The sequence below is a fragment of the Equus przewalskii genome, chromosome 19 (genome assembly GCF_037783145.1).
Source record: "Equus przewalskii isolate Varuska chromosome 19, EquPr2, whole genome shotgun sequence".
Lineage (NCBI taxonomy): Eukaryota > Metazoa > Chordata > Mammalia > Perissodactyla > Equidae > Equus > Equus przewalskii.
This window is the reverse complement of record NC_091849.1, coordinates 4,135,169-4,160,075: the sequence shown is the minus strand read 5'-3', so window position 1 is coordinate 4,160,075 and position 24,907 is coordinate 4,135,169. Positions and strand designations below refer to the sequence as shown.

At 46.2% G+C, this 24,907-nt stretch overlaps 1 protein-coding gene across 5 annotated transcripts in view; it reads left to right on the top strand.

Annotated features, from left to right (window-relative positions):
* Window positions 1–24,907, top strand: part of SLC22A23 (solute carrier family 22 member 23) — a 157,898-nt gene that overhangs the window by 22,966 nt on the left and 110,025 nt on the right. For 2 of the 5 annotated variants that reach the window (XM_070583977.1, XM_070583978.1), the window contains exons 2-3: window positions 16,037–16,140; window positions 21,975–22,129. In XM_070583977.1, the coding sequence (XP_070440078.1) occupies window positions 16,037–16,140; window positions 21,975–22,129 (259 nt within the window). Of the gene's footprint in view, window positions 1–8,042; window positions 8,207–16,036; window positions 16,141–21,974; window positions 22,130–24,907 lie in introns of those variants that run through there. The other 3 variants (XM_070583979.1, XM_070583980.1, XM_070583981.1) reach the window with 2 other exon arrangements.

The window sequence follows — 24,907 nt, the reverse complement described above, 5'->3', positions numbered from 1 at the left end:
TCACATGACATAAGCCACAGCCCTGGCTAATGACCATCTTCGTGGCACACGGCCAGGACACACGTGGCTCCTCTGCTTTCTCACTTTCAGAACCTTCCTTCCTTCAGTTCTGTATCTTCTCCAGGCTACTCAACATCTCCTCATTTAGGAATATTTCCTAGATCCCCTAAAATGCCCTCTTTCTCAGTTTCCTCTTTCTGTTCCTACTTTCTAAAACATCGGGCAACTAATGTTAGCTAAGAGATTAAAGCAGTTCACACCAAGGTATGAATGACTGATAGGATTAATCCTTCTCCTTTCCCTCTCATCCTTAACTTTAAACCTACTAATCAATGGTCAACAGACTGCAACCTTCCTGTCCTGGCCCTCCCTAGGGTATTTCTAACAACAGCAGCAGCAAGCCAAAGCCAAAATAAGGTTTGATTTCACTGAACATTTAATTCCATTTAGAAGTTGTTTTGATGAAGTTTTGACTCTGTCACATGGTGTGCAAGGGCCTGGAGCATCTGCCTACTTGCTTGTCACCACCCTCTCCACTACTCAGTGTCTGGCCCCAGGGTGGGTCTCCTTCCTGCCCCAGGCTTCTGATCTCTTCCAGTGCAACTCTCCTCTCACCCCACACTCTGTCTGGCCAAGGCTTGGACGGTTCAGGAGAGACAGTCATGACTAAAACGGAACCTTTGGCCCCTCTGATGTGCTCTCGCAGCTCTTTACATGCATGTACTAGCACAGCCCTTTAGGTCCCAGCATTATCATTTCTTACAGCCCATTTTCCCCTCTTAGACTCTGAACTCTCGAGAGCAAGGACAGCACTTTCTGCAGTGTTGTTTCCCTGGGGTCTATCACTCAGGAGGTGACTAATAAATAGTCACTAAATGCTGAAGCTGTGTCATCCTTTGCAACATATAGATGAGCTCCCAGTGGGCGTGGACCAAGTTGCTGGCTGTTGGGTAGTGACACAAAGGGAGAAAACCTGTTTGCATGAGATCTGGACCTAAGCGCTTAGAGTGACCTGCTTGAACACTGTGTGACATCGAAGGCAAAGGTTGAGGGGAGCAGGTGACTGTGAGGTAGCATGGTATGATCACGCTTCCTTTTTTGTGGGCAGTGTCTCTTCCACCCTTCCACTTATGGGCGAATTTGAAGAGAAGGGGTGTCTCACTGCAAGGAATGGTCTCACCAATGGAGAGAAGATGCTGTTAAGAGCAGTCTGGACCTTGGAGAAGATTTTCTTAGGATTATAATTCGTAAGACTGACAATATGTAGGAAGGGAGTGGTTTCTCCAATACTTTCTGCTAAGATCTTAATTTGGGGTTTCTTCAAAGTGGTATGCCATCTGTGTTGGAGTTAAATGGAACACTGACTAGCCCATCTTCCCCCATTTCACATCTTGGGTTTGTCATTTGCAGAACTGGAATAGAATTGAACAGTTGAAGCTAAGACTTGAAGATACCCTTTTTTTTTCATTGTGGTAAAATATGCGTAAAGTAAAATTTATGACTTTAACCATTTTTAAGTGTACAGTCTCATGGCATTAAGTACATTCACAATGTTGTGCAACCATCACCACCATCCACCTCCAGAATGTTTCCGTCTTCCCAAACTAGACTCTATACTCACGAACCAGTAACTCCCTGTTCCCTCCTCCGCCAGCCCCTGACAACCCCCATTCTACCTTCCGTCTCTGTGAACTGGAATCCTCTAGGAACTTCATCTAAGTGGAACCATGCAGTATTTGTTGTTTTTTGATTGGCTTATTTCACTTAGTCATCAGGGTTCATCCGTGTTGTAGCACGTGTCAGAATTTCTTTCATTTTTAAGGCTGAATAATATTCCATTGTACATACAAACCACATTTTGTTTATGCGTTCATCCATCAGTGGACACTTAGGTTGTTTCTTTTTGGCTGTTGTCAATAATGCTGCTGTGAACGTGGGTGTGCAAATATCTGTTCGTGTCCCTGCTTTCACCTCTTTCCGGCGTGTACATTACTTTTTAAAGAATGCGATAGAGTAGTTTCCTATGGGTGCATAAGCGGTACTGGGGGCTGGCTGACTATCCTTCTGAGAGAGAGACAGGGACGTGCAGTGCCATCACATTGCTTTTCGAGGAGGCTGAATTTTACGCAGCTGATGACGTTTTGTTGTGGTTGACCTCCTGCATGTAATTTCCTGAGAGTATTTAACGTTTGTTCATCTGTCACTGATTAGCTGTTAGAATCTCTTGCAAAGACAGAGGAAAATAGTTATCGTTTTTAGTTTCTCTGATCAAAGGTAAACAAAAGATCTCTCTGCTCTCTTTGACTGTCCTTTGATACACATGAATGCCCGCCCTCCTCACCTCGTGGCTTGCCAGTGGTGACAGGGCTGTTTTACCCCAGCCTCAAAACCCAGAATTGTCCTGTGTTATAATTTGCATTGTGATCATATATTGGATCGTGAAGGGCAAACAAAGTAAGACCTGGCAGCACCTCTCACATCCCGCAATCCAAGAATACACCCTTTGGGGGACGGTGTAAGGCCGTGTAAGTTTGGGAAGCGCAGCTGCAGCGCCCCTCTTCAGGATTCAGGGTGCGCGTTAACCGTGCAGCTCCGAGGAAGCCTGCAGACGAGATAGCAGCCTCGCTTTGTTTACCTGAATGTTGCTGCACACTGGCTGACCACCGACGCCCCTCTTCAAGATGACCGCCTACGGGTGCGCTTTCAAGCATGCTGCCTTCAGAAAACGCTTCAGCTGCTGACTTGGAAGTGAACGTGTCTCAAAGATGCAGCCACACAGGGGAGCATAGTCCAGTTGAAGGGTTTCATTTCTGGACCATCCACTTCCCTCATCTTTTGCTTTTTATTTGCATTAGAAAGAGGAGAAAGAGTGGGGAACGCTGAACGGGAGGACCTGTCCTGCGGCAGGCCTTGTAAAGGCCGCTCTGTTGAATCAGTGGTTAATGGAGAAGATTATTTTGGAATGTCTGTGAATTGTACCTTCTCAGAGCGTGCATTAGGGCTGGGATGGAATTCAGGTGCCCGGGGCCAAGTCCACGAAAGCCCAAACACTGATTCTAGTCAATGCTACCGCAGGAAGACCAGAACAGAACAACTGCTGATCACATCCGCCACAAGGGGCTTCCCCCAACAAGACCCAAAGTCCCGTAATTCCAAATCCACCAGCCGCAGGAGGACGTCCTCTCTGGAGCTGGCCATCCCAGACTCGTCACCAGTGTTAACTCCTGTGTAATTCTGACCAGCCTGGAGGGTGAGGACTGAGAACACCCAGCACAACAAAGTCGGAGGACTGCTTGGGGACGCGTGAGGACCACAAGTGGGCAACTTTGCAGCTACTTTGGCTTGGGGGGGCTCTCTGCCCTCCTTTCTCTCTCCTCTTGCTGAGGTTCAAATTGCCTGTTGTATTCTCCGTTTCCCTCTCCCACACATCTGGCCAGGCCCCTGTGGGTTCCTGGGGTCTGTCCTCAGGAGACTTGATTCACGGTAGTGAGCAGTACTCCTCAGGGAGATGGTTCTGGCTTTGGCTTAGATGTTTTTGAGTTTTATTTAGGAAGAATCTTGGAGAGCTGTCTGTCAGTTAACTCGTCGCCCAGGATGTCGGAGGCACCCAGAGTGGAGGGTGAGGGCCCTCTCCTCGTTAGCCCCTGCCTGGGGCACGGCCGCCCCTCTTCTTCCCTGTGGGCTGTATCTGCACCTTCCTGCTCCCCACGAGCTCTGGGCAGCCGCCGAGACAAACTGCACAGTCACATTTTGCTGTCACATTGCCAATTCGGCACAATGCTTTTAAGAGATTAATAGCAAGGAAAAAAATGTAAACACCCTTCTGGGTATAATAGCGTTGTTAGCTTTTGAGAACCAACCTACATTTTCTCCTTTTGGTCGGAGAACTACTATACTTAATGAATGATTGTGGGCAGCCTGGGAGATGGAGCTGTGTTGCTATTCCCGGTATGCCGCTGCTGAGGTCAAAGTGAATGGCATTGCGTCCTGAGTTCTGGTGAAGGACTTGAACAGCGTGTAGAACCCCTGTGTAGAACTGTGCCCATCCTCCTTCTGGTCCCTCCAGCTGTGAACACAGCTGTGTCCTGGGGGGCATCTTCTGTACTCTCCTCTCTCACTTTCTATTCTGGTGCTGGCTCTGTGGACAGGATGTACAACTGGTAAAATGCCCCTTAATTTGGATCAGTTGGAGGAAGGCTAAATGAGTAACACAGACTCTCAATACCCTTTTGAAAGTAGTTTTATTACTCTCACGTTCAAATGTTACTTACCAACAGACATAAGGCCGCAAGGAGCTGCTTAAATGACAGTCAAAATTAGTGAGGAATGATCACCTCGTGCCAGTTGCTACACTAGGCACATTCTTTATATTATTTTTAACTCGGAACATACTTATATTATAGGTTTTTGTGACTCCTATGTCGCAGATGTTGCAGCTGAGCCCCTAAGAGGTGAAATAACTTACCCATGGTCACTCGATTATCAAGGGGCAAAACTAGAATCAAAACCCAGATCAATCTGTTTCGGAATCTGTGCTGTCACCATGATGCCCAGCTGCTCCTGACAGGCTCGTTCGAGCCCTGGGCTCACCCCCCTGTCAATGTTAGTCTCTAAATTCCATGCCTCGTCCAGGCTCTTGTTTATCATTTGATGCTCTTCCTCAGAAATAATGGTAAACTAGCCCAGCTCAAGTGCAATGAGGACAAAGGTCAAATTGGTAAAAATTCGAAAAGTTATGTTCTGCTCTGGTTAGACCATTGTTGAGTTCAGTAACTTTGGACACGGGTGGGGCAGGTGCAGCCTGAGGGTTCTGTGTCCCTGTCTTTAGCAGGTTGGTGTTGGCCGTCTTCGCGGAGAAGGTCATTGTTCAGATTCACAGTTCTGCTGGCTTCCGGTTGAGTCAGATGAGGCAGGAAGTAGCCTTGTGTGAAGAGGCCATTCCGCCTAACATCATTCGTGTTCTTTCAAGATGGGTAGACCAGTGTTGAAACAGGAGAAAAACTGGTTTAGCTTCTCAGCTGTGCTAATTCATATATTATAAGAAAGACGACTATTTGACAGGAAGCCCAAGAGTTGGTCTCAGTCAAAATGTTGAGGTAATTTTTAAAAAATCCTTTGTGTGGCGAGGGTTTGGACTAGAACGAAGGTAGTACTGACGAGTGACCGTTAGATGAGGGGTTGAAGGTCGGCCTCATCGTCCTGCTCGGCGGGAGTTGACTCGTGAGGGTTGCTGGGAGAGCCACGTGTCCTCGTATGGCAGGGCAGGGCAACCTGTCGGAAGAGGAGACTTTCCGGGGTGGCCCGGGCAGAGCGACTGCGGCCCAGCGCCCGGGGACCTGCCCACGCCTGGCGCGGCTGCAGGCTGTCTTATTTGGAGCAAGTTTCTTCACCTCTCTGGGCTTCAGGTCCCTCACTTGTAAAATCAGGAGGTTGACCTTGACTTTTTCCAGGACTTTGGTACTAGAATTCTATGAAAAGTAAGATACTGTGATATTATTTTGAATAGCTGCCGTTTATTACATACCGGTTATTCACGGGCACTTTCTAAGTTATTTTGGTTTAGTCGCCGCAACGATGAGCTCGCACCAAAGGCTGTCCTCCTCTCCTGTGCTGCTTTGCTCCCATGTACGTCAAGTGTGCTGGGTACCTGGCAGGACGGGCGCTGAAACCTGTAACGGTGTGATGTGAACAGGGAATTGTTTGCTGGCATGAACTAGGGCTGTTTTTTTGAGTTTATGGGGAGAAAGAACATGGATTTTCATCAGACGTGGATTTATAATCTTCTACTTAGGAGCCTTTTGACCTTAGGCTGGTCATTTCACCTCTCTTTGGCCTCAGTTTCTTCATCTGTAAGACGGACGCACTGGTAATGATGCCCATGTTGTAGGACGTTGTGATGCCTGAGTGAGAGAGCTGGGTCAACGCAGCCGGCTGAGTGCCTAGACCATGCTAGGTACTTAACAAATGTTAGTTTCCTTTCTTGAAACAATGCTTAATTTATATAATAGAGTTCTTCTATTAAGAAAGAATTACTCATTGTTTTAAATAAATTTCTCATATACCTAATATTCTATTGGCTTTTGTAATAAAACTAGAATTATTTTTCCCTGGGGGAAAATTACTAATACTGAAAAGTTTGGCAGAAACATTTAAAAACTATATTGCCTATATAAATTTTGTATGATAATTATGTATTAATTATTTCAATGAAATTATATTTAAATAATCAGAGGGGGAAAAAGGATTAAGAAGATGCATGGAACAGTGAACACAAGCAAACACAGTGAGCATTTCGACTTCTGGGAGTGGCAGTTCCTATGTGACCATATCCCTTTGCACCTCCCCTGTTCCAGACATTAGCTGAGGGACTAGGAATGTAGAAATAAGACATGGTCCTTTTCTTTGAGGAACTCATAGTCTACTGTGGGATCGCAAACCTGTCCTATGAAATATCAAATAGTAACTATTTTCAGCTTTGCAGGCCCTATGGTCTCTGTGGTCACTACTCCACTCTGCATAAACACTGGTAGTGCATAAGCAGTCAGACAATATGTAAATGAATGAGTGTGGCTGCATTCCAATAAAACTTTATTTACACAACAAGTGTGAGGGCCGTAATAGGCCTACAGCCTGTGGTTTGCTGACCCCTGAGCTAGTGAAAGAAAGACTTGTAAACAACAGGCAATTCTACTGTGATAAGTAGTCTGAGTGTTATCATGAGTAGTACAGGATGCCATAGAAGTACAGAGAAGGGGCACCTGATCCAGCCTAGGAAGAAGAGACCCCCGAAGTTGAGTTTATTAAACTTGATAGAAATATATTTGTAACTCTGCAATGTTGTACCTCTTTCCCTCTTCACTTAATTAATTCTGTGCTCACAAAGGTAATATATACTCACTGAAAGAAAAGATGCAAGCAGTGCAGAAAGCCCATCGTACTCCCACCCACAGGTGACACACAGTGTTATGTAATTTTGGTTGAAATGAGTTTTACCCCTTGAATAGGCACTAAGCTGCAAAAATTGGTGTGCGTGGATATTGTGGGGCGGGCGCGGAGAGCAACGCAGGCAAGGGACTCAGGCTTTTGGGGAGCTGGCAAGTGTTTGACACAACTGCATGGTGGCAGGGGGTGGCAGGCAGCGGGGACAGGCATGTGAGGGTTGACTCGGGGCATCAGGGGACTTCAGTCTGTCAGGTCAGGGGCACCGCCTGCGGGGCGGGGAAAGGCATTGAGGCATTTGTCCTCAGCAAATGAAAGATGATTTTCCTCCTGCTCTGAGTTCTTCCATGATTGATCACCTGGGTCATTAGAGTCTCCTCGTCCCCAGGATTCCCTGATCCTGCATCAGAAGTTCTCCATATTGGCTCCTTTCCGGAATTAGGGGGCTTTTTAAATGTTAATGTTATAGTTGCTCACACACTCTGTTATACTAAAAGATATCCTCTAGTAACATGAAACAACGATTAGTTTCTGAAGTTAAGAGTCTTCCAGTTACTTAATGGGAGCTAGTGTGCCAGGAGCCTGTGTGTGCATTCCACTTAGGGCGCTAATGGTTCCTCCTGTTTAATGCTTAGGCCTGTGGTTGTTTTTTTTTCTATCTGGTTTTGCATTAGGCCTCTTTAATTTATAGGGCTTACTCTTAATTTCCCTTCTTAGAGGTCATTGGTGAAGGCCATTAGTAAAGCATGCATTTCAGAATTTGGAAACACCCTCCAGGGTTTTGGTTGATAGAAGGGCACTGCTTGTTTGATACGAATAAGAACATTCAATCATATAAACCTCTGCTTAGAGCTATGTGTATCCTTATTTCCTTTAAGAAAAAGTAAAGGAAAAATGAGTGTCTCGCATTGTTCTCCCAGAGATGATCCTACATCGACTACTGAGGGCGTGTTCAGGTGGTTATTTTTCTGTTTCCCTTTTAAGTTCTTTTTGAAAGAGGTTTTATAACTCTAGCCCTTTAAAAATGGTCAAATTCACTGAGAACCCAGAAAGTCCCGATGTCAGTAACTGAAGTCTTGCAGTTTCCATTTCTCTTTGTCCAGGAAGGCAACACTGCAGCAAGAGGGTAGCAAGCGATGAGAGCTGTCATTGGAACAAGAAAGGAAGAGGAGATTCCCGGCGTGAGGGTTGGAATGAATTACTACAGTAGTCGAAAACAGGACTGTGTGAAGTTGCAGTTTCCCCAGCTTTAACGTTGTGGTTTGGAGAGGGTTTCCTGCACTCGAGCCGGGATGCAGGTTTCTGGTCAGGCTGTCTTCCATCCAGCAGGAACAGGCTTGCAATGGATTTTTGGTACAACTGTTTCCCTCAACGTGCCACGTCTGGTTTTTTGGCACTAAGAAAGAAAAAAGAAGAAAGTCGGGGAGCAATTTGAGCAGCAATTAGTGACAAACAGAGAAACAAAACTGAAAAAAAAAATTCTCCCAGAGTACCTGGCAAGGACACTCCTTCTGTCATTTAAGACAGCTTTCAAGGATGCCAGCTCTGCTTGGCGGTTGTGTTGGCTGCTATTAACGATGAATCTCCTAACATTGGAGGGTGAGCTTAGAGGCGAAGAGCAGAGAGTAATTTGGGATTTTCAAAACATGCAATGTATCTTGAATTTTGATACCATCTTTTAGGGAAAAAAATCCATATACCATTAGATAAAAAGATACTGAAAAACGGAGGGTAGGTGAGGCAGCTGAAATGTTGAGAAGCTCATTGTAGCTAATGCGCTTCATCAGTCCGGCTTATGTAGGGTGTTTTCTTTGTCCCTCTGTGACTAATCTTCTGGGGTGGACTCTGTGTGTGTTCCTGCCACTTAAATGGTCTCCAGTGAAGAAATGCAGGGCATGGCATACAAACAGTGGTTCATGAGAGGCTGCTGAAATGCTGCATTAGGGGGGTAAAAAATGGTTGTAGAAGAATGCTGACCTTACATTTCTCCAACTTCCTACAACTCAGTCAGGAATTTTTGTTATATTTCAGCTTTTGAGATTTTAAGGGGTATTATCCCTTTGTAGTGCTGAGCAGAAATGTTTCCTTTCATCTCATCTGATCGTCCTCAGGGTTAGACCAGAGGACTTGCATAGGGTGGGTAAAACCCTCGTGGTTTCTAATGAAACAGCTCAAATGGGAATCTCCACTACAAAAGATGAAACTTAGGGGAAATTTTTCATTTAGTTCCCTAAAAATGTTTTTCGCTTTAGTCAATAAGCATTAATATAAGTAAACTTCAGGCTGTAAAGACCTGGTTTGTTCCACGTCACTTTCTAAACAAGCTTCTTCTAGGCTTGAGTTTTTAGATTATGTTAAAATGCATATTCCTGAAAAGGTGAAAAGGTTTTTGGGTTATTGTTTATTTTTAACGATTTTGTCTTACCACCATCACTTCCACCTACCACTGAGTTTACATTATATTTACCTATATTTTTTCTCTCGTTATAAGGTTTATAGATTAATTGTAGAAAGTTCAGAAAAGTCAAGAAAAGTATAAAATCAAAAATAGAACTCAGTCTTATTTCAACCCTCCAGAGATAATCGCTTTAAATATTTTGGAATGTCTTCTAATTACCCCGCTACGTAAACCTCTCTTGCATTCACTGCTTTTTGATCCTGAGGCTTTCTCATACCATCATATCATGAGCATTTCTCTCAATCATTAGTTTGCAAAAGCAAATTTTTTAACGGCTTAATAGTATTGTTGGACATTTAGTCAAGTTCTTGTTTTTTACTGTTATAAGTTACATCCATGAACATCATTGCTCTGCGACCTCTGTGAGCATGTCTGATAACTTCCCAGGGAAGAAGTTCCAAGAAAGGGAGTCGCTGGGATACAGGGTGTACAGTATTGGGTCGTGTGATGCACACTGCACCTTGCCTTCCGGAAACAGAGCACCGTGTTTACACGCCTGGCACAGGTTTACACCTCTTTGCTTCTCCTGCATCTTTGGAAAATAAAAAAAAAAATTTTTTGGAAAACCGAATATTGAGCTTCAGTTTTTCTTAGTGGAATTGAGCATTTCCCAAGTGATTTTTTAACCATTTGTTTCAGATTTTGTTAATTGTCTGAGTACTTTACCCGTTTCTAGTTGGACTGTTAGTGTATTTGGTTATATAAATACTTATTAAATATTAAAGATATTAACCCTTTGGATACTGTAGAAGAGGAAAAAACTTTTTCTTCTACCCTCCTACGTTCTGTGACTAGGCCCTGGAAATTAACTGACACTAGATGAGCAGGAGAAAAACCAAGTTTATTGACATGTGCAGCACGCATTCACATGCGAGGACTCAGCGATGAGTGACTCAGAGGGGGTCAGAACTTGAACTTACATAACATCTTAACAAGAGAACAGTAAATTGGTAGAGAATTGACCAGACAAAGGAGAAAGGCTTTAGGTTTTTAGGGGTGACAAACTTGGGAAGATAATATGTAGGGGAAAGTAATGGCAGATGAGGGTCATCTTAGTAAGGGTTGTTGGCAGACCTGTCTCGTCTGGCTGGCTGTCTTCACGCCTAAAACTTCCCCGGGAGAGGGGATCTGCAGCATCCTCGTTTCTCAGAAGTCTCTGCTTTTACTCAGGTAAGGGAAGCCTGGGAAGGCTCCTTCTGCATCTGGATTCTCATTTGCCTCCAGCTCAAAATCGTCCTTATGCTAAAGTGGCGTATTTTGGGGTGGGATATTCTGATCCCTAAAAATATTTTACAAATTTAGGTCCTTATAATTTTATTTATGATATTTTTGATGCATGTGAGTTTTAAATAATAATTAAAATGCATAAATAGTAACAGTTAAACTGTTATAAAATCTATGCTTTTCCATAGGTAGTTCTTTTCCCCTTAGTTTTTATTCTTAGGGATCCCATCTCCACTTCAAAACTGGGTAAGTCACCTGGTTCCTTCCAGTTGTTTTATGTTATTGTTTTACATTTTACTTTATCATAGTAGTCATTACTGAAAATAAGATTATTTTCCTTATATCCCATTTATTTTTCGTCGTCTTTAGAAACTTCATTAGTTGTCTTTGATGAATGTTTCTCTACCCTGGCAAGTCAAGCAATTAGAGTATTCCTTTGAAAATATAAATTTAATTTTTTTCTTTTAGCTTATCCTTAAAATATATAGGTAAAAAAACAGTCTACTAGATTTTCTGTAACATCTGCTGTTTTTTTTTTAACAGAACATGTGCAACTAACATTGAGAACACTTTTTGGGGTCATTTGTCTCACCACTGGGTCTTGGCTCAGCAGCATCATGTGGCGTCGCCATAGGACATCCTGGCCTTGGAACACTGGCTAAGAAAGCAAGCCTAGGGTTGTGAAGTGGGGCCATGACTTTAACGCTTTTATGATGCTGTTAAACCTGCTGAGGAAGTGTTGACATGCTTAATTAGAGGGTTGTTTTCCTCATTTTGTAGGGAATAGATTTGCAGGAGGCTGGAGTGAATGCATGGAGATTCTTGTATTATTAGTTCAGGAAGGGAAGGTGGTGACATGGTCCACATCCTGTTCTCCTCCCCCTGCAAACTCCATCCCAAAGAAATGTAATCAGGGAATAGCATTCAATCTGCAGATAACAGAAACCATCTAGGTATATAAAGAAATAGGGATTGAATACAGGGAAATAGTGCTCGCTGAATCGCAGGAGCAGCTGTAGGCTGGGCCTCCAGAAGGATTCCTGGAAGAACTGACTAGAATGGGCGTGCCTAGGGAAGTGTGTCACAGTTACTAGGCTGGGGAATCAGGAGGTCACTGTTCAACCACTGGCCTCAAGATCACACCTTAGCCACCTCCAGAACAAGCCCAGCCTGATCTGACCAGCAAAGTGGATATACCACCTACTCTCTGCTTAACACTCTTCCTAATTCAAGTCATCCCAAAAGTTAGAACTAGGTGTTGCACTGAAAGTTATTTTGGTGTGTGTAGCTGATTGGCAGACCCTAAATCGTATTTGAAACCTTAGCTGTAAGGGAGTTCAGAAGTGTTTTTTTAGCCTTCCAGCCCACACACCAGAAGGATGATGAGTGAACCCCTACCACATACACCCCATAAATCTGGTTGTCCACAGTGAGGGGATGGAGTGTGGGGCATGGGTGCAGGCTATGTTTCAAAGGGAGAATCCTCTGGAATTGGTGATTGATCTGCTGTGGGGGATGTGAGGAGAGGGAGGTGGCAGGATGTCAGACAAAACCCACTACCTTAAGTCATTGAGAGAGAGGTAGGGAGAGAGAGAGAGAAGGAGAGGGGTGGGGGGGTTATCTCACAGCTTCCTCATACTCGTGAAATTCTTTTGGAGATAATACTATGTCTGAACCTATTTTATTTTCCCAGTACATTGTTTTCAATACCAGAAATGGAAGTCAAACAAGGGATTTCCCCAGCCCACCCCACCCGGTTTAGAGAATGTGCCTCAAGGGTGGGCCCCAGGCTTTCAAGGGTGTGGTTATGGGCAGGTCCACAGGCATGAGGAACTTTATCACGGGGAGCCTGCTGGGGCCTGGAGTCAGTTTGCTTGTTGACCCAGAGATGCTGTCTACTCTGTGCCTCATGGAGGGGGTTAAGGCACTGGGTGGCTTCCTTGTCCTGGATTCCTTGGCTCCCTCACCCAGGCTGAGAACAGCCTTGCCAGCAGACCCTTCTAAGCAAGCTTCCTTTCCTCACTGGCTATGGGTATCATCTGTCTCTCGACTGTTTTAATTTTCTACTCCAGCCTTGTTAACTGATAGAGGTCGCATTGAGGTAACTTCTGAACATCTTATTAGGTAGCAACTAATTTGGGTCGTGGCTGCCCAAGGCCAGGTAGAGTTATTGTTCACGTGGCTGTGGTCACAACAGTATTGCGAGTTTCCCCCACCTCCCCAAATGCTTTTATTAAAATCTCTCATGTCTCCCAGCCATCTAATTTAAGCATAATGTGCTCCTTTGCATCACTTATTCTCAAAGAAACTCACCAATGGGAAGTCTGGGTGCAGACATGAGCGAAGGATTCTCTGCAAACAGAGCCAACAGCTGGTGCCTTCTCCGTGGCAGCAACCTGGGACTGGGTGTGCTCCTCTCTGGCCAAGAATGTGCCAGGCTGAGGTGCAGGAAGGTGTGATGTGATTGAGGTATTAATGGTTAGGTGTTATAAGCACCTCCTCTCTCAGATCAGCCAGGTGTGCTTAGAAATGTAGCCCTTACTCTTGGAATCGATTACTTTGTGGGCAGCGTTCTCTGCTGGGCAGAGAGGAGAGAAAATGACTCAGAAATGGCCTCAGAATATATAAACCTAGCTGGGGAAACAGAGCATACACATAGTTAGTGATGATGCTGCAACTCAAATTCTAAGGCAGAGCCTGCATTCCTAAAGTGGGAAATAGGTTGTACCTTGAAAGGTGTTTATTATTAAAAATATATTTTCTCCTAGAAACAATATATACATGAATCTTGGTTTCCCAGGCTTGCCTCCAAAAGCCCACTTAACTCATAGTCTAGTTTTTCAGTCTGCGTTTGCAGTACAAACCCAACAGCCGGTACTGTTGTGAAGGTTTCCGGCCACATCCAGCTTCATCCTGCTTTCAGGGGTTGATTGTTTGAACCCCAGCCCAGGACTGCGAAGTTCATTCATCGTCCTCAAAATGGCAGGACAGGCTCATTCATCATCCTCAAAATGGCAGGACAAGCTCATTCATCGTCTTCAAAATGGCAGGACAGGCTCATTCATCGTTTTCAAAATGGTGGCCCAGGGCGGGCCAGTAGGTCAGACCTGAGTGGGTCTCAGAATGACCTGGGGGCTTGTTAAACTATGTTGCCATGCTTCACTCCAGTGGTCTGGGGTGGGGCCCAAGAATGTGCATTTCTTACATGTTCCCAGGGGATGCTGATGCTGCTGGTCCCGGAGCACATTTTGAGGACCACTAGAGTAGACGTAGGAGGCAGAGAACTTTCTAAAGAACTGCTGTATCTGAATCCTTACTGATGAGGTTTTCGCAACCAGCAGTAGTACCCCTCCCCAAACACTTCAGTCAACCTCGACAACAACTCCCAAACCAGCCAGTGTTGACAAGGCCCTATGTGGTCTCAGCTTGCAATCCCTTTCTTCCTGAACCTGGCATTGGACATCACTCTGGAAGCAGATGGGGTAGAGGAGTAAGTCACACTTCCCAGGTGTCTGGAAAGTTGAATGTGCCCTGGGGCATCAGCAAGCAAGTATGTGTCCCAAGGGGTCCAGGAGACAATGTGACAGTCAGCTGCCTTCCTGCTTTGTCTTGGCCAGGTGCCTTACTCTGCAATGGCTGGTATAGAAACTAGGCTTTTCCCGAAGCCCACTGAAGCCGAGACCCACAGCTAAGGACTCCTGGGGGGCTCCATGAGGCTTTCCAGAAGTTTGGAAATGGGGGGGGACTTGAGCTTACGATGCCCTTTAAGGATCCCCTACATTGTACTGTGGGTCTCAAGATGGACAGACAAGGGGGAGATATGGAAGAAGACAGAGCTAAGATCAGGTCTCAGCAGCCGCCCGTGCCGCCCCCACATATAAGTCCTGTTTCTGCTTCCAGAACTCCTCGTATTCTGACATTCCCAACTCCTGTCCCTCACGCACCCCAGCTTCTTCCCCACCCCGTCCCTCACTGCACCCCAGCTTCTTCCCCACCCCGTCCCTCACTGCACCCCAGCTTCTTTCCCACCCCGTCCCTCACTGCACCCCAGCTTCTTCCCCACCCTGTCCCTCACTGCACCCCAGCTTCTTCCCCACCCTGTCCCTCACTGCACCCCAGCTTCTTCCCTACCCCCGTCCCTCACTGCACCCCAGCTTCTTCCCCACCCTGTCCCTCACTGCACCCCAGCTTCTTCCCCACCCCTGTCCCTCACTGCACCCCAGCTTCTTCCCCACCCCGTCCCTCACTGCACCCCAGCTTCTTCCCCACCCCGTCCCTCACTGCACCCCAGCTTCTTCCCCACCCCGTCCCTCACTGCACCCCAGCTTCTTCCCCACCCCCATCCCTCACTGCACCCCAGCTTCTTCCCCACCCCCGTCCCTCACTGCACCCCAGCTTCTTCCCGACCCAGTCCCTCACCGCACCCCAGCTTCTTTCTCACTCCCGCCTCTCTGTCTCCACTGACCTGGAGTTAGGGCCCAGAACTGAGAGCTCCAGCCACTGCTTTCCACTGAGGGAGGCACGTGACTGATGGGGTGACGGGGGCTGCAGGCTTCACAGCGTCCCCAGCGGAACCCGTTCGGTTGCCCCTCGGGCCCGCAGGTCAGCTGTTTGTGAATGGAGTGCTCTGTTCTCACGTGTACTCCTCTTGAAAACACATCACAGGAGGGGACAAATGGGTTTCTCTCCTGCTTCTACAAAAGGAGAAAAGAAAAATTGCAAGGTTACTTAAACTTTTTTATTAAATATTAAAACTTAATTGTAAAAGTAGTCTAAATATTGTATTCACTAATTGGCTTTCTCCAAGTGGAGCAGAAAGCTTTAGAGAGGAATATGGGAAAACACAAGGGATATTTACAAGAAAAAAATAAGGAATGTTTAGTTAAAGTTGATATTTCAAAATGTACTATTAACCGTCTTTATTTTTAAGACTACTTACAAAGCTTGGGGAATTTTTTGGGATGAAAACACAACAGTTGCTTTTATTTTCCTCATGTCATTATGGTGCCCCATGCACACAGCTGGCAGGGCCTTCCCATGCCCGGGGTGGGGTGACAGCACGGTGAGAAGCGTACTGGCTCCCTGGAGCGCCCGCCTGCCCGCTGCCCCTCTGGGTCGTCTTCCCTGGGGGAGCTGGGACGGCAGGGACGCATGTCCCCAGATTTCATGGGGGTGCTCCCTGCAAACTTTTATAACCTGTCCCAGACTAAAACATTACACTGCCTCTGTGGGCAAATTATATTTCTCGTTGTTGAGTTTTCAAAAACATTGAAGAGTCTTTTAATGGTATGTGTGACGTGGCACTGCTAACGGTGTCACCATCTTGCCACAGATACTGTATTGCCCTTATGATTGACTACAACTGGCATCTGTGTATGTTTCTCTCTGACTTATTTTCTATTTGCCCCTCTCTAGTGGGATCTTGTGTGTGATAATGCCTGGAAGGTCCATATCGCTAAGTTCTCCTTACTGGTTGGATTAATCTTTGGCTACCTAATAACTGGATGCATTGCTGACTGGTGAGTACCACCGTGCCCGCCGCACAAACCTTTGGAAGCCACAGCAAGCCTTTGCTGGCTAAAGAGGAGTAATCAGTGTTAGCCTACTCTTACTGAGTCTTTTCTCTTCCCTGGTGTGGGTGCCAGAGCAGAAAGCCAAAGCCGTCACCTAAATTCAGAGCTAAATGGATTGGCCATTGCACAAACCCTTCTGAAGTGAGAATTTAAGCACACTGCAGTTCTCTGGCTGCTAGAATCTAGCAAAACCAGCATGCAGCTTCAGCCCCATCTCCCACTGACAGTCAGTGTTTGGTTGGGAAGAGCCTGAGGACGTAGGTTCGGGGCTTTCTGGGCTGGGCCCTGAGGGGTGGATGTACAAGATGCATCAAGAAATGGAGAGAGGAGAGAGGAGCTAGGCACTCCTTATGCACAGGAACTGAACGGGGGTGGGGCTGTGTGGACTAGTGCCTCAAATGCCACCCAGATGTTACAGAGGGACGGTCCTTGTAGTTGGCTTGGCCAGGAGATGCCTCTGCGGGGTCCATGGGGAGCTGGACCTTGGATAAGGGATGGGCACCACAGGCAGAGGAATGGTGGTGAGGAGAGTTGAGAATGAATATGCTTTATTTGAGTGGGTGAGGAGGTCTGAGTGCCTGGAGCAAGCTGTGGTTCAGGGTGAAGTGATGAGGTTGGGGAGATGGAGATGGGCAGGGGGAAATGGTAGTGGAGATGGTCATCATCATCATCATAATGATAATAATATCAGTGACAATATGAGCAGCAGACACTTGTTGAATGACTACTGTTGCCAGGCGCTGTGCTCAAGACTCCCAGACATGAGCTATCCCAGGCTCACAGCACCCCATTAGGCAGGCACTTCCACCGCCTCTGCTTTGTAGTGGACAAACGGAAGCCCAGCAGTCTGTCCCATCCCCAACTTCACTCAGCTTTTAAGTTGGAGAGCCAGGATTTGAAACGAAGGCCCTGGCTTGGAGCCTGCTCTTCACGCACTGCCACGACACTTGTTTAAGGTGTTCTGCTATCACAAGGGCAGCAGCTGCGACGCCTCTGGGCCCGAGGCTATTGCCCCATGTCGACGGGGTTTCGAGTATTAAGACTGCTCAGGGAGAGAGGTGCGGTGTAGCTCTTGCATTAACATGTAGCATGTATTCCTGTGTGTTTAGAATTTGTTTAATCATCCTTTGTAAATGTTTCTTAAGGACATTCCCTGGGGACAGTAACAGAGAAGCTGTCGACAGCCTCTGGAAACCTATGCCAGGGCCCTCTTGGGATTTTTTATTATTTTGGGTGGGGGGGGTGTAGGTTTTTTTTCTTTTCTTTTCTTTTCTTTTTTGCTGAGGAAGATTTGCCCTGAGCTGACATCTGCACCAATCTTCCTCCATTTTTTGTATGTGGGTCACTACCACAGCATGGCTGATGAATGGTGTAGGTCCACACCTGGGATCCCAACCTCTGAACCCGGGCTGCCAAAGCGGAGTGTGCTGAACTTTAACCACTATATCATGAGGCTGGCCCCAGATTTTTCTTTCTTTCTTTTTTTCTCCCCTCTGAGGAAGATTAGCCCTGAGCTAACATCTGCTGCCAATCCTCCTCTCTTTTGCTGAGGAAGACTGGCCCTGAGCTAACATCCTTCCCCATCTTCCTCTACTTTAGATGTGGGACACCTGCCACAGCATGGCCTGATAAGTGGTGTGTAGGTCTGCACCGGGGATCTGAACCAGCGAAGCCCTGCCACTGAAGTGGAACGTGCAAACTTAACTGCTACACCACTGGTCTGGCCCCACGTTTTTCTTTTTTAACCAAATACTTGAGCTGAAAGGTTTTCGGAGTGAGCTGTACTGACCTAAAAGATATTCTAATCCCAATATTTTAACCATAAGGACTTTGTTTCCCAGAAATCTACATTGAAATAGGTTAGGAAAATATACTAATATAATCCATATGACTTCTTTATAAAAAAACGCAGACTTGACTGAGGTTTCAGTGTCCTTATTCAGTGATTTGACAGGGAAAGTAAATATGGACTTCTATTAATAGGTGAGTGTGTAACAGTTCAAATTGTTCAGAAGTGGTTTTGTGATTTCTTACTTCTTGCGCACATGCTGCTTGTCCTCCCTGCTCACACACCAGGCCGTGAACAAAGGCAGAGGAGTCTGAGGTCTTCCTTCCAAAGGGACCAGAGTCTGATGTTGCACCCGCGTCCGTGCAGGTGCGGGTCCCAGATCCACGGCAGTGGGCGTGGGGGCTGGAGGGGCAGCCCAGGCTGCTTCGTGCTGTGGCTTTTTGCACATTTGGAGTGGGCCTCAGTTCCAGTTTGAAAGTTTGGTGTTTTCCCACCTTTCTTCTTTTTTCACTTATTTTTGCCATTTTACACCCTACTAGAGCCTTGCTTAGAAGAAAATAAACCCATTAGAGGGGCTCAGATCTCACAGCTGTGCACCTGTTTCATGGCCTCATAGGGAAGCTGATCAAGTCACAGTTTACGCTTTCTGAGACTGCAGTCTGCATGTGATAAAACTTAAGGAGTACTCTTTTTTCTTTAAAAAGTTACTGTTGTCCACACAAACTTTGTTTGGGGAGGTACCTTCTGTATTGGCATAGAGCGCATTAGTTTAGCCACGTGAGAGGGCAGCCAGTCAGCCCTCTGGGTGCCCTCCCTCCGCCCCCCCCCCCCCCCCAGGTGCTTCCTGAGCTGGATGTTTTGCAGTTCTTGCTCCAGGAGCCCTCTGCACCCCTCTCGTCTGCCCTGGGAGGCTGGCCTTTATGGCTGTGGGAAGGAGGGCTTCTTACCCATTGGCTCCTGGCTGAGCCTGGCCAGTGGGGAGGGAGCAGCAGCTGGAGAGCAAGGCGGGAGGAGAACCAGGTGGGGCATTTTTGCCCCAGCTTGCTTGCTGCAGGGCTGCCCAGGGCTCGCTGCTTCCCACCAGGGGGCCCTGCACACAATGCCTCTCTCTGGGTTCCATGACCCTCCTTCCCTCCAAGCCCCGGGCTGTTACTGGGACCAGAGTTTCTTCCACAGCTTTCCTACCCTCTTGCTTTTATTAAAATCCCCTCGAATGACTTCATTAGAGTGGAACTTCTGTTTCTTGTTGAGAGCCTATGTCATTTCTCTATGGCTGCTCCAACAAATAACCACACGCTTAGTGGCTTACATGAATCGTTAACCTAGAGTTCTGTACCTCACACACGCGGGACCAGAATCAAGGTGCCGGCAGGGGTGCATTACTTTCTGGGGGCTCCAGGGAAGAATCCTTGCTTTTTCCAACTTGTAGAATCTGCTTGCATTTCTTGGCTCCTGGCCCCTCTTCCAGCTTCAAAGCCAGCAATGGCCTGTCAGGTCCTTCTCACGCTGCCGTCTCTCTGGTTCCCTGCAGCCAGGAGAGGGTCTCATGTGCTTAGATAGGACCCACTTGGATCATCACCTGATCTCCAGGTCCTTAACCTTAATCACATCTGCAGAGCCCGCTTTGCCATGAAAGGTAACGTATTCAGATGTGCTGAGCATTAGGACCTGGACATCGCTGAGGACCACTGTTCTGCCCCTCACAGAGCCTGCCTGATGAAGCCCTCTGCCTTACAGAGTCAGGAGGGTGATTTTGTCAGTCACCTCTGGGGAGATTCTGCCCTGGGGGTAGCCAGTTCACAGGAAACCAACTGACGCTCGTTGAATGCTTGCTAAATCACTTGCCCATATCTACACCCAGCAACAACCCTGTTAAGTCCGCATTAACTGGCTCTTCCTAAAGAAAGCACAAGGCATGTTTGAACATGGCTGGTCTTTCCCGAAATCACGTGGTTCGTAAGTGGTGAGCCTGGATTCAAAGTTGGGGTGCTTGGAGTTTGAAGAACATGTTTGCCCCACAATTCCAAATGATGATGTTTACTTACTGATTTTAGCAACTGTTTGGGAGGGAGAGATTTAGAATAGTTTCTACAAGTTAAAAAAAAAAATCAAGGATCTTTTCTGAAGTATCGGCACAGGACAAACCACGTTTGGATGTCAGGGACGTCGACACGCAGGAAGGAATCATAGCAGCTGAAACATTTACCTCTTGCTCTGGGCCAGGTGTGGTGCTTGTCCATCAACTCTCCTAATGATCTCAGTAACACTCCAAAGTAGGATGGTTATCCCACTTCACAGACGAGGGAAGTAAAGGCACCTACAAATGGGGAAGTTAAATTTTGTTTGTTTTCCTTCATTTTAGGAGACCAACTAAGCCATGTTTTACATTTATTCCTGTAAGTGAGTTAGGTTTGGACAAAATTACCTATAGAGTCTTTCCTGATAGGGGCTTGTGACCCAGGACTGGTCAAGGGAAGTAATGGTTGAAATCTCTGACAAGATAATTGACTTGCATTTGCATGGAGCTCATAGCCATGCCCTCATTTCACTAAACCAGAGTGACTAATGGAGATGGTTAGAAGCCTGAGAAATTCTGAATGCAATTGTGGCCTGTAGTTCCCTCCCCTAAATTTTCTTGAAACTACATGTATCTGCTTCATTGGGCAAGGCCGTGTGTTACTATTGCTTTTTTTTTTTTTTTTAACAGCTTTAAGGAGAGATAATTTACATGCCATAAAACTCACCCATTTTTAAGTGCTCAATTCAGTGAGTTTTAGTATATTTACAGAGTTATGTAACCATCACCACACTCTAAGTTTAAAACATTTTCATCGCCCTGAAAGGAAATCTTGTGCCCACTCAGAGTCATTCCCATTCTCATCCCCAGCGAACCATGAAGCTACTTTCTTTCTGTTTGCCTCTTCTGGGCATTTTCTTTTTAGGTGGATGCCTTGTCATAACTATATCTAGGTTCAAGCCGTTCAGCTACCCTTCGGGTGTTTAGGGTAGCGGGCATGGATATTTTTCTGTTGGCAAATAGAGTCCACTGCTCCGATTTATCTGTGAGCTGTTCTTCTAGTGCCAGCTGGTTGTGTTATATTAATTTGCGTGATGGAGAGTTTTGTTTTGCTTTTCCTACTAAGTTGTTGAAGGAAAAGGTGGAAGGTTAACTCTGGAGGGACCGAGAGCTAGGGGTTTACCATTCCCATGCGCCAGCACTACTGTCCTCCCAGCCACGCCTAGAAGCACATCGCCCCCTAGTGGCCACCCATCTCACACCGACCAGCTCTGCAATCCGCCAGCCTAGTGTGTGCGCTGCCCTTTCCAGAAACACAGTGGACAGGGCTACCTCCGGCCCCTTGCTGCCTGGCGGGCTTCACTTTCAGGTCCACACCCATTATTTAAAGTTCAAGTTATCTTACTTTAGTCTGTCACCCCTTAAAAATTACTTCTCATCGTGTAGTTGGAACAAATGGGCAGCCGGCTTGGCCCTGGCTCTGATAGGCTGCGTGTGAGGTCAGGTCCCTGACTGGTTAACAGCCCAGAGAAAGGAAATGAAGCTGCTTTGCTCAATGTTTCTGTTGACTTTGGAGCCAATTCTAAAGGTCAGCGATTTCTCAACATTTTATGCTGGGCGTGTCGAGGTTTATGTTTGGGGAGTTATTGTTGATTTTGTTACTCTTGCCTTGAATTATCCCCCTATATACTCGGAAATAGACTCACCAGCAGGACTTGGGTTCCTATCTCAATTCTACCATGCGATAGCTATTTGATCTATGCTCCCTTATCTATGAAACGGAGCAGTTGGGCTAAATTTCCCCTCAGAGCCTTTCTACACCTAGATCTAGCAAAGTGCGTGTGGACAGTATGAAGACTCTTAACCCAGTGCTCACGCAGTATCTCTTGAGCCCCTGCTGGGTACTGGGGTTCAGAGCCTCAGGGCCCTGTTGAATGATGCTTCCTAACGTTTCCCCTCTGCCTCTGTCCGCAGGGTCGGCCGGCGGCCTGTGCTCCTCTTCTCCATCACCTTCATTCTGGTCTTTGGACTGACCGTGGCGCTGTCGGTGAATGTGACGATGTTCAGCACACTCAGGTTCTTTGAAGGATTTTGCCTGGCCGGGATAATTCTCACCTTGTACGCATTACGTAAGTAGGAGCCTTCACGACTAGTCTTGAAGAAATTAGCGAAAGTGTTGCTGCCGCCTGTGAGGTTCTGAGAAGGGTGCTCTGCACGCTGGTGGTTCGGGACGGCGGTCTTTGCAGGCACAGACTTTAATGGCCTCAACTGTCATGAACAAGCTTTCTCAGGATGTCATCTAACAATCACTCTATCCTGACCTCCACTGTGGGCTCGGGACACATCAGAGGGCCTGGAGGGCTGTGTGGCTGCATAATTGCTTGGAGGAGTGCAGAGCAGCCCACAGCTGATGTGCAGGGCTTTAGCCTTCCTCCAGAATTTTCCGTGTTGATATTCTTGCACTTCCAAATCCAGTACTTCATTGGGCATCCTCCCTGTACTTGGTTCCAGAAGCACATACCAAGTGCCTGCTATCATGTGGTCTGGGCTGCGCATTTTGATTGATTCTCTGAGAGTTCTTCTTATTTCTTTTCTCTAATGCTATGCAGAATCCAAATTTTCCACATTCTCATGTGCCTAGATGTGGCCTTAAGTGATCTGGGCTTGAACCCTAAGCACTGGTTCTGGAAAAGTAAATGGCAATATTTGTTAGTATTTGCTCTTTTTGGGGTAAAGAAGACTTTCCTCCATTAATCCGTTGTATTGCTGGCTGTATTAACTCCCCTGTCCCGTACGATTATGTGTCACTGCATTGTCGTTGGTGTTGCTATAACACAGCCCCAAACCCATAAGGAGGAGGAAGGTTTTAGGCATGGATGTTTTACTTATTCTCTAGTTTTATTAATCACCTTGTGCAAAGAGCTGTTGGGAATAATGTAAGATGATTTATAATATGTTTTGTCTTTTTCTTTCTCTTTGACAACTTGGGTAGGAGTCAGTTATAGATTAAGTGGCAATTTCCAGTGGGATCAAATAAGAATAGATCTGATTCTCTTAAGTTTGTGTATTAAAGACTTGATGACACTTTTAGATAATATGAATTTTTGTTCCCCTATTGTAGAGAATAGATATATCATCAATTTATAATGTCATTTTATAGTCACAAAGAGGAAATGGGCATTGATAGAGGCCACAGATGTATCTTCGAAATCCAGGCAGCAGTTTTGTCATCCTCCTCCAACACTGAACTGAATTGTAATTTCTTAGAAACCACCATTTCCAGTTTATCTGCCTTTATTTTGGAACGCTTGTTTCTTGGGGGTCTTTAGGAATATATGTGTTCAAGGTCAGTGGTCTAGGTGATGGCTGTTTGGAGGTTTTGTTTCTTTGAACAGACAACATGAGTACTGGGCTTTCAGGTCTTAGACAACACGCCTGTGCTGTGCTCTGGCCCCGCCCACCCAGGGGTCCATGCTGAGGAGCAGGTTCCACTCGCTTTTCTTCGCCCTGCTCCCAGATGCTCTCTTGCCCCCGATATGTGCAGGTATGATGGGGTCTTCTCTTCAGGCAGCCATCCTTGCAGACTCCTGGTTGTCACAGGAGGATGTCAATTCGGTGCTTCCCCGTGAATGGTCGTAAAAGGGGGCAGCTCTGCACACTGACAGATAGAATAGCTGCCCTTCAGGAACTTAGCAGAGAGTATGATCTCAGTCTCAGCACCCAATACTGATCACATTCAGTGGAGATGTTAATGGGAGATGGCTTTAAAGCAAAGATGACGTTATGGGTTTTATCTTGCATGCCGACTGCTAATGGTGGGTCGAGGCTGCCCAGGAACTCCGAGAAGGCTTTGGAGGATGCTTCAGGGCTCTGTGGGAGAGAACACCTTGCACCATTAGCCATGTCTGCCTGTGATAAGGAAGGAGGGGAGAGGAGGGCTGCGTGAGGCTGACGCTCACTCTCTCTACAGACGCTCCCTGAATGAAGCCAGACCAGGAGAGAATTTCCCCTGAACTGCGTTGTTTCAGCCTCCCGTAGAATCCTTACTGACTTGTGCTGTGATATCATGCATTGGCCCTATGAAGTTTGTTGTTGTACTTACTGTAAAAAGTGATGCTAAGGATGTTTTTTCATGAGATTACATAGTGAGCTCTTTATAGTAGAAAGTTCTCTTCTATTTCGGAACCATAAAAAGAATGTGTTTATCCTAGGAAACTGCTTTGCTTTTATCTCATAGGCACAGAGTCTTGTAACCCAGGTATCTGCAAACTTTTTTTTGTAAAGGGCAAGGTAGTAAATATTTTAGGCTCTGCAGGTCTCTGTCACAACGGCTCAACTCTGCCATTATACCATGAAAGCAGCCATAAATAATTTGTAAATGATTAGGTGTGGCTGGGTTCCAATAAAAGTTTATTTAAAGAAAGATGGTGGGCCAGATTTGACCAGTGGGCCACTGTTGTAGGTGATTCTCTCTCTGTCCATTGACTGCTAGGAAGCTCAGAAAGCTTGGGATCTGATCCTGCTTGTGTGTGGGCCTGACGAGGTGAGCTTTAGATTCTGGCCTCTATCATAGGGTCATCTGAACTTTCCTACTTTACTTTCTCCTTTGTGCCATTTTCCTATTTCCATAATTTAAGCGTTATTTTATTTTATGTGTTTGTGCAAGCAGTCTTAAATTTTTTCTGAAATAAAGCAGGGCATAAATGAATGGCTGTGTTTTCTTAGATTGGAATTACCAGTCACACATCATGACAGATACCATTGCAATGAAAATTCCCAAGTATTAACCAGTGGCTCACTGTCTAAGCTAATACAATGTCTAGTATAGGAAAACTGAAATAAAGCAAAAGGATGTAAGTGATTACTTGGAGTTCAACAAGATAATATTTAAACAATGTCAATAAGGG